This window comes from Gekko japonicus, unplaced genomic scaffold (assembly GCF_001447785.1).
Source record: "Gekko japonicus isolate JY-2015 unplaced genomic scaffold, Gekko_japonicus_V1.1 scaffold1787, whole genome shotgun sequence".
Classification (NCBI taxonomy): domain Eukaryota; kingdom Metazoa; phylum Chordata; class Lepidosauria; order Squamata; family Gekkonidae; genus Gekko; species Gekko japonicus.
In genome coordinates this window covers 357276-366241 of record NW_015174893.1, presented here as the reverse complement: position 1 = coordinate 366241, position 8966 = coordinate 357276, and the positions used below count along the sequence as shown (strand labels likewise).

Genomic DNA, 8966 nt, shown 5'->3' with positions numbered 1-8966 from the left:
CCAGCTAATCGTGAACCTGTCCTTGCTTCCCAGGGAGCCCATTTGATTTCTGTTAGGAAAATTAAGCTTCAGTTGAGCTATTATGATGGCTTAAGTGAAGTTTCTTTTCCTCCTACCTCTCTGTCCATCTCCTCAAGGTACTTGTTGAAATCTTTCACGTGCATTAGAAATGTATGTATATAAAACTATCGCTCCCATTGTTCCCACACACTTCCCTTGTTAGGGGCTTTTGGCAGTGAGACCCACTGTTTCTGTAGCTCAGAGTGGTTTGTTTGCAAGAGCTCTAGGCTTCAAACTACCCAATCCCACCCAGTTTGGGAAAGGTGAGACAAAAGATGGGGAAGAAGAAGAGAAGAAGAGATTGGATTTATACCCCGCCCTTCACTTGGAGTCTCAGAGCGGCTTACAAACTCCTTTCCCTTCCCCTCCCCACAACAGACACCCTGTGAGGTGGGTGGGGCTGAGAGAACTCTTGACAGAAACTGCTCTTTTTTCAAGGACAGCTGTGCCAGAGCTTGTGACTGACCCAAGGTCACATCAGCAGGTGCAAGTGGAGGAGTGGGGAATCAAACCCGGTTCTCACGGATTAGAGTCCGCACCCTTAACCACTACACCAAGACCCAGGAGGTGCACAAATGCACCGCTATGCCATGGGAAAACATGAAAAGAAAAAACTCTTCCTAACAGGATTGATCTGAAGGCAAATAACCCATGCAGAAAAGCTCTACATGGGTTACTAGACAGGCTACAAAAGCAATTCGTAGAGAGTCCAGGCTGACACACATGATTGATTGGGCTGTGTTCAGGTAGGGATGCATCAAAAGGCGGGGACACCTGTTTTAGCCCATCGAGGATTCACCTTCGAGCTGTAGCTTTTAGGTCTCGATCTAAGGTGGTCTCCAAGACCATGTAGCCTTTGATCCCAAAGTTCAGAGCTGTCCATCAAGTTGTAGCTTTTAGGTCTCAATCTAAGATGGGCTCTAAGGCCATGTAGCCTTTGATTTCAAAGTGGGGGTAGATGTCCATCGAGTCATAGCTTTTAGGACTTCGGTCTAAGGTGGGTTCCAAGACAACGTAGCCTTTAATTTCAAAGTTCAGGGCTGTCCATCAAATTGAAGATCTTAGATTTCAAGCTAAGGTGGGCTCCAAGACCATGTAGCCTTTGATCTCAAATTGGGGGGTAGATGTTCACTGAGTCATAGATTGTAGGTCTCAAAGGTGGGTTCCAAGACCACATAGCCTTTGGTCTCAAAGTTCAGAGCTGTCCAGTCCACCAGAGGGGTTGGCACCTTCTCCCTCTGCCTCCTCCTCAGTTGCGCTGGAGGCAAGACGGTATCCCACAGATACACCTCTGCCATTTCCCCCACAAAGGACTGCTGTTGATCAAAAGCACCTCCATAAGAATCTTGGTCCTGGCCCAGCAGCATCACTAAATCTGTCTTGAGAACATAGCCTTTTGACAGTCCTTTCCTGGGCAATGCCAGCCCATTGACCCAAAGCTGAATAATCCCTGTAGTCGAATTCCACACCATACAGATATCCTCCCAGTGGCTGCCTTGTTCTGTGTTCCCGGTCACTGTATATGAGAGAGAATTCCCACCCACATACACGTTGTACACTGTGGGACTGGACTTGAGGAGGAGGATTTCATTGTCGCGGTTCTTCGAAGAACAGGATAAAAGGGAGAATTCGCGGGTCAAATCGGTGTAGAACCTGAGGCACGCGGTGAATTGGTGTAGCCGCTCCGGCAGATTGGGCTTCAACAGGACGTAGGTATTGGTTGAAGGGCTTGGGAACACAAACACCTTCCCATCCAAGCCTGACAGACAGGGAAGACAAGATTTCAGAGATGCCTGATTTCTTTTGCTTTCCCCCCCCTTGAATAAATGTGTTGTTCTTTAAGTATAATGCTACTGAGTTGGTTATTCAAGGAGTCTGGCTTGAATCTCTCACAACTCTTTTACCACTTGGTTCAGGGTTTTTTCCTCACAATGTGTTTTGCTCTCTCTAAGTGGTCCCAGAGGGAGCAAAATACGTGTGGAAAAGGGGGGGACGACCCAAAGCAATAGGGACAAAGGAGTAACGAAAATGACAGTGCGGAAATGGCCCTAAATCTGTGTGGAATGTAAGTGGGAGGCCGCGTGCACACTCTCACAGCCTGATTCAGCTAACTTTGGAAACAGCCGAGTCTACAAAAATATATCTAAATGTGCCATATCGAGTGAGGAGGTCCCAGAAATGCTACATGGGAACATGCAATTTGTAAGAATGAGAAAAATCGACGGTTCAATTTCAAATAAGGTGTGGGAGAGGCAGAAGAAACCTGAATCTCCTGGGTATGCTTTTAGTCACATTTGAAAGTGACACCCTTCCCCAAAATGCACCCCCCAGGCCCGAAAATTCCCTTAAATTTTAAATGTCAGTATTAAAATTTGATACATGTTTTGCAGTTGTGGTGATGGGTTCAGACTAGGCACCGTGTGTTTTAATGAATCAGGTACAGGTTCCCCCTGATCTGACTCGCTTTCCTCACAGCCAGACAGCACCTGAGGGGAACCGATTTTCCAAGCAGTCTGGACCACGGCTGTGGGATGGAGGAAGGAGCTTCAAGCCACCCCTGCCCCCTACATGTGCCACTCCAAAACTGGGCAAATAGCACCAACTCAAGACCTTTTTGGGTCACGAAAACTGTATGGGGAGGGGGATGAATTCCCTCCCCACCACCGCTGTGGTCCAAACCCAAACCGGGCCCCTGTGGGGCTTAAAAAATATTAGTTCCCCACAGCTGTGGGGATAGCGAGTCACATTGGGGAACCTGGACGTGACTCGTTACAAAATATGACATCTAGCTTGATCCATCACTAGGCCGACAAAAGTCATAGGGTTGCCAACTCCAGGGTGGGAAATTCTTGGAGATTTGGGGGTGGAGCCTGGGGAAGGAGGGCATAATACCATAGAGTCCACCCTCCAAAGCAGCCATTTCCTCCGGGGAACTGATCTGTGTAGTCTGGAGATCAGTTGTAATTCTGGAAGATCTCTAGAACCCGCTTGGATGCTGGCAATCCTAGTGTAGCCATTTCCAGCTGATAACCCCTCAGAAACAGGGGTAGAGACATACCAAACAGCATCCTGTGACACCATGATGTCATATCCAGATGCTTAAATAACATAGAGTTATGAGGGAGTCCTAGAGCGGCCCATGACACAGTGACCTCACTTACAATTAGTGACATTGGGCATTGTGGGAGATCAAGAGAGGGAGGGCAAGGAAGGGTTGCCTCAGTGCTTAGTCCTCATGGCCTTTCTGACACACCCAGGGAAATGTCGATCGCCACTTTGGGGTCAGGCAGCCATTGTTCTCCAGGCCAGTGGGCCAGGGATCTTGGAGGGTTTTTGCCCTCTTCTGGGCATGGAGCAGGGGTCAGTGGGGGTGTGGGGGGGGGGATTTGTGAACTTGCTGCATTGTGCAGGGCCTTGGACTAGATGACCCTGGAGGTCCCTTCCAAATCTATGATTCTATGTCCCGCCATTTTTTCCTCAGCCATGCCAGCAGGTGGCCGTGGGGAATGAAGGCGGGGGAGGGGAGTTGCTCAGCAAAGTGGGGGAAATGGCCATCTTAGTTAGAGGGACTGAAAGCTGCTTCCATTGCTGCCCCTCCCCCGTGCCAATATTTACTTGCTCTCTCCCTCACAAGGGGAAGCTTGGATCGGGGACAGAGAAGGAAGCTGGGAACAGGACAAGGAAGGGGTGGTGATGGGGAAGAAGAAGAAGAAGAGATTGGATTTATACCCTGAGTTTCACGACCCAAAGGAGTCTCAGAGCGTCTTACACTCTCCTTTCCCTTTCCCTCCCCATAACAGTTCCCCTCCCCGTAACAGGCAGGTGGGGCCGAGAGAGCGCTTTCGAAAACTGCTTGTGAGAGAACAGCTCTGAGAGAAATTGTGACTGACCCAAGGTCCCACCAGCAGCTGCATGTGGAGGAGTGGGGAACCAAACCCGGTTCTCCCAGATTAAAGTCCACGCTCCTAACCACTACACCAAACTGGCTCTCCAAACATCAGCACGTCTAGAACAACAGCTTAAAAATGTTGGAAGGGAAGGCCTTGACGCTTTCCCTTAGCCTCAGCCTCCAGAGCGTGGTTACAAGAGAATTAGGTAGATAGATAGGCAAACTGGGGTTCCTTCCTGTTTGCTCTTCTGCCACTGATACCTCTCAGGGAAATTGCCTTCCTTTCTTCCTTCCTTCCTTCCTTGCTTCCTTCCTTCCTTCCTTGCTTCCTTCCTTCCTTCCTTGCTTCCTTCCTTCCTTCCTTGCTTCCTTCCTTCCTTCCTGCCTTCCTTCCTTCCTTCTGTTCCCACCTCTTCTCTCTCACACGCACAAAGAAAAGGAGCGTGTTGCTCTCCTCTCTTTGCACCATGGATGCAGCCTCCATCTGCATCCATCCAGATAGTTAGAATAGTTAGATCCTTTCCCTATCTCTCATCTTTACTATCTAGAATGGCGCTCACTACATAAAGAACTCTGGTTAGTTTGAAATTGACAAGAGGCTCTATATAACTCTGTAACTTGCCGGCACTTGCAGGAACAAAAAGAAGCTCTGCTGCGTTTAGTCTTTTAAGTGCGCTCTGCTGCAGTAGAATACAGATTACTGGCTTACCAAACCAGTGAATCCATCCTTCAAAATATGGGTTTGGATCCCCCCTTTCACCAGCCCAGATTGCCACCTCCACCACCTACTTGTCTGTGCCAGAGCTCCCGAGAGGCCCAGGAAGACGAAAGACCAAAGTCGGGACTGCTCCATGTTATCCCTGGGGAGCAGAGGGCCGCAGCGTGGAACGTCGACACCACGGCACCCTCCTCCTCTCTTCTGCCTTCCAAAATGTCCGCTTGAAAGCCCTGCCCGGTCTCTGGTATCCACTCTGCAGTCAATCAGTTTTTAGGATTGGCAAGGAAGCACTGTCTTTCTGGGAATTCAGCGGAAGATCTTCAAAGTCCAGAGAACAAAGCCTGGCCGAGAAGTCACAGGCAGCTTCAAAACAAACAAGGAAAGACAACTCCATGGCAGCACAGTCCAGCAGTGTGGATTTAACTCCAAGCACCACAACACAGATGTACAAAGCCGGACCAAAGGCCACGGCCAACTGCTGAGAAAAGAACTCAGCTTTGTTGGCTCAGCTGTGCCTGTAAGTGCCATGTGATGTGCAGAAACCAGCAGGGAGAGATTCTCAAAATCCCTATCTGCTCAATGAGCAAGGGCCAGGGTGGTGTGCAGGGCTAGGACTCGAGAGGCTTGGGTTCAAGTCCTCCCTCAGCCAATGAAGTCATCAAGGGCTAGTCACTATCTCTCAGCCTAACCTACCTTCCAGGGCTGATGAAAATAAAATAGAGGGTGGCAAAATCCTGGATGTGTGTGACAGACAATCTTGTCTGTTGGTCAAACTGCTGTTAAATGCAGTGGAGCAAGGGCCAGTAAAAACTTTGGCAACTTCAATACCAAGGAACAAGGTGATGTGACATGGATTGGGGAGGGAGTTGGTATCCCTTTTATTACTGTTTTGCGGCTGCTTCTCTGCCCTTCTTATATTCACAATTAACTGGGGCTGGCAAAGTTTCCCCTGCTCATGCTCCTGTTTCACTAAAGGCCAAAATTACATGCCAGTTATCTCAGGCTTACAATTCTCTGTGATGAGTATCAAGCAGTATCGATATAACTTTTTAAAATGGGCAATGTATCCTGTCTAGTATAATTCTACAGCGTGGTGTTTTGAGATGACCTAAAAGGCAGGCTATAAAAGCAGTTTATATAGAATTCCCTAATCGAGGTTACAACATGTGGAGATTGTAAACCACTCTGAGACTCATTTGGGTAGTGAAGGGTGGGGTATAAATCTCTTCTTCTTTCCCTTCCTCTCCTCACAACAAACACCCTGTGAGGTAGGTGGGGTTGAGAGACCTCTCTCGAGAACCCTTCATGAGAGAACAGCTCTGAATGAGCTTGTGACTCACCCAAGGTCACACCAGCAGCTGCATGTGGAGGTGTGGGGAAACAAACCCAGTTCTCCCAGATTAGAGTCTGTGTTCTTAACCACTGCACCAAACTGGCTCTCAGTGGAAAGGGGTGGGTAGTGGAAATATAGTAGAAAGGGGTGAGTAGACCTGTTCTCTAGAGGATAGGTTACCAATATAGTGGAAAGGGGTGGGTGAAATTTGACTTGAGTCTGTTTTCTCTTATAATGTTTAAACTATTCCTAAAATCTAGTTTAAACATAATTTAAAAGAATTTATTCCGAGATGTTTACATGGTTATGGAAGTAATCTTCTGAAAAACTAATTTACGCAATAGTCAAATCTGTATTCACTCACAACTTTAATGCTACTAACTTTTAATGCTACTAGCTTTTTTCACAGACGAGGCAGAGTTTCGGCTCAGAACAGTGTGGCTTAGAGGGAACAATCTCCAAACTTGTGGAGTGTTCCGGGTGGGTAGTACGATCAACCCTTTCTTTATTTGAACTCCCTTATTCCCGGCACGAAATACATTCATTGTACCAGGTTACCGAAATGGGCTGTGTTCTTGTTTGGTTACATCGGCAATAGTCCGGTCTGTTTTGCTACTGCTGTCAAACTGGCAGTGGTCCAGACAAACACCTCCAGTTCAGAGTCCGGGGTTCATAAACGTCACGAAATGGTTCTCAGTGTGATGTCGAGTCTGTGCTGCATGGGTGGTAGAGGACTGGGTCAGGATCTGAGGCAGGTCGGAGCTCTCGTAGCTGGGGGTCGGGTTCATCCAGGAAAGAAGCCCCTAAGGTAGATCCTGCTGAGGACAACATTTGGTCTTCCCTCCCGGTGCTTTCTGCATTCGGCCACCATGAAGATCCGGCAGACCTTTCTCCTCATCCTGGTGAGCTCCTTGGGGTCTCTGGCCCTGGAAGGTAGGTGCTGGTTTGAGCAATAGGAACAAACGAGGTGTGCATGAGCCAAAGAGGGGTGGGTTGGAAGTTTGGGCATGGAGGCTGTCCACTCTACAGAGATGTTCAAAAAAGAACTGGGGGGGGGGATTGTCCAATACAAATTCCCTCATGTTACATCTGGAAGTGCCAACCTGGGAGAAACCTGTATTTCAAAATGTCCATTTGCCTCCATTCGGAGGTTTCAGCAGTTCTGCTGGCATTGCCCAATCACGATCGGGTCGGGTTCATCATGGTGTAGTGGGTAAGTGCACGGACTCTAATCTGGGAGAACCGGGTTTGATTCCCCACTCCTCCACTTGTAGCTGCTGGATGACCTTGGGCAAGCTGTAGTTCTGATAAGAGCTGTTCTTGAAAAAGTGCAGTTTCTGTCAAGAGCTCTCTCAGCCCCACCTCCCTCACAGGGTGTCTGTTGTGGGGAGGGGAAGGGAAAGGGGTTTTTAAGTTGCTCTGAGACTCCCTTGGGTGGTGAAGGGCGGGGTATAAATCCAATCCTCCTCCTCCTTCATCTTGTGGAGAAATGTAAAGGACACAGTTCATGATATTGTCTACCATGCCATCAACTGTTTTATTGGTTTTATGGTTTTATTGTTTTATGGACTGTATGCTGTAAGCCGCCCTGCATCACACACTTGCATGTGCTGGCGCTGGCCAATCAGGAATTCTTCTGACAACCAATCAGGGATCCTCTCAGAGCCACCAGTCAGCTTGACAACTGCCTGTGCTATTCAAGAGGGGTAAAAAAAAAAAATCCCCATTATTTTCTGGCCTCTTTTACAGACCTCAAACAGAAGACTTTGGTTTTCCCAGAGGCATCCAACACAGCTCATGTGATTTTGAGGCCTGTGCGTCAGCAACCTTTGACCAATTTCACCGTCTGCCTGAGATCCTACACAGACCTGAGCCGTGGCCACAGCCTTTTCTCGTACGCCACCAGGAAGGCCTACAACGAGTTGCTGGTCTACAAACACAAACCCAACCAATACAGTTTGTATGTGGGGGGGTCAATGGTGACCTTCAGCATTGCAGACAATCCGGTCCCCAAACCGCTGTGGGAGCACATTTGTGTCAGCTGGGAGTCCGTCACAGGAATAGCAGAGCTTTGGCTGAACGGGGTTAGCTTGCCCCGCAAGGGAATGAAGAGAGGTTACACCATCGGTCCGGAAGCTTCTATCGTCCTTGGGCAGGAGCAGGATTCCTTTGGAGGAGGCTTTGACATCAACGAGTCCTTCACAGGGGAGATCTCGGATGTGTTCATGTGGGATCGGGTGCTTTCCTCCCAGGAGGTGGTCTCCGTTCGGTATGGCGACCGCCTTTCCAACTACTTGATTGACTGGCAATCCCTAAATTATGAAATCAAAGGCTATGTGGTGGTGAAGCCCTCCACGTTTTCTTCTAGCTAATCAGCCACAGGAGCCTGTAGACTTTCTCCCTACATAAGCCCGTAGCCTTCGCAAAACAAAGCAGGGAGCTGGGAAAAAATCGGTAGTCTCCCCCATAATTAATGTTTCTGTTTAGTAGTAAGGCAGCACTCCTATGAACGATTTCCTGGATGTAAGCCCCTCAGAGCAGGATGGAACTTCCCTCTGAATAGACCTGCTGAGGCTTGCTCTCTTAGTCCCCAATCTGTTTCTGCAAATGTGTTCCTGAAGCCCATATATCTGTATTCTCCAATAAAAGATTTTGTCCCCATCCCTCCCCCCCCCGCCACGTACTTTGCATTCCCTGACACCTCTGAGAGTCCAGGCAGGAGGGATACAGACCTCTTGGAGAAGTCTGGGGAGGGAAGGCGTTGTCTTAGCTCTTCTCCAGCTAAGGAACACATTTTTCACAAATGGAAGGGCTGGATTCTAGCGGTCTCGACTCATCATGCTTGCCTGCACACTTGCAAATAGTTTCTGCAAGGAGCTCAAAGCGACAGTCATAATATTCTCCCTTAGGGCTGCCAAGTCCCCCCGGGGGGCGGATTTCCCCCCGCTTTGGAGGCCCGATTTCCG

The 8966-nt window shown here is 48.8% G+C and overlaps 2 protein-coding genes across 2 annotated transcripts; one reads left to right on the top strand and one right to left on the bottom strand.

Annotated features, from left to right (window-relative positions):
* Positions 1-799: 799 nt before the first annotated feature.
* LOC107121938 (serum amyloid P-component-like) lies at positions 800-4888 on the bottom strand. The gene is made up of 2 exons (XM_015424954.1): positions 4739-4888; positions 800-1819 (listed from the first exon to the last, which is right to left on the bottom strand). Exons 1-2 carry the CDS (start codon positions 4800-4802, stop codon positions 1197-1199), a joined length of 687 nt encoding a protein of 228 aa, XP_015280440.1. The 5' UTR covers positions 4803-4888; the 3' UTR covers positions 800-1196.
* Positions 4889-6869: 1981 nt separating this feature from the next.
* Positions 6870-8372, top strand: APCS (amyloid P component, serum). Its single transcript, XM_015424950.1, has 2 exons — positions 6870-6933; positions 7750-8372. The coding sequence occupies exons 1-2, from the start codon at positions 6870-6872 to the stop codon at positions 8370-8372; spliced, it is 687 nt and encodes a 228-aa protein (XP_015280436.1).
* The last annotated feature ends 594 nt before the right edge of the window (positions 8373-8966 follow it).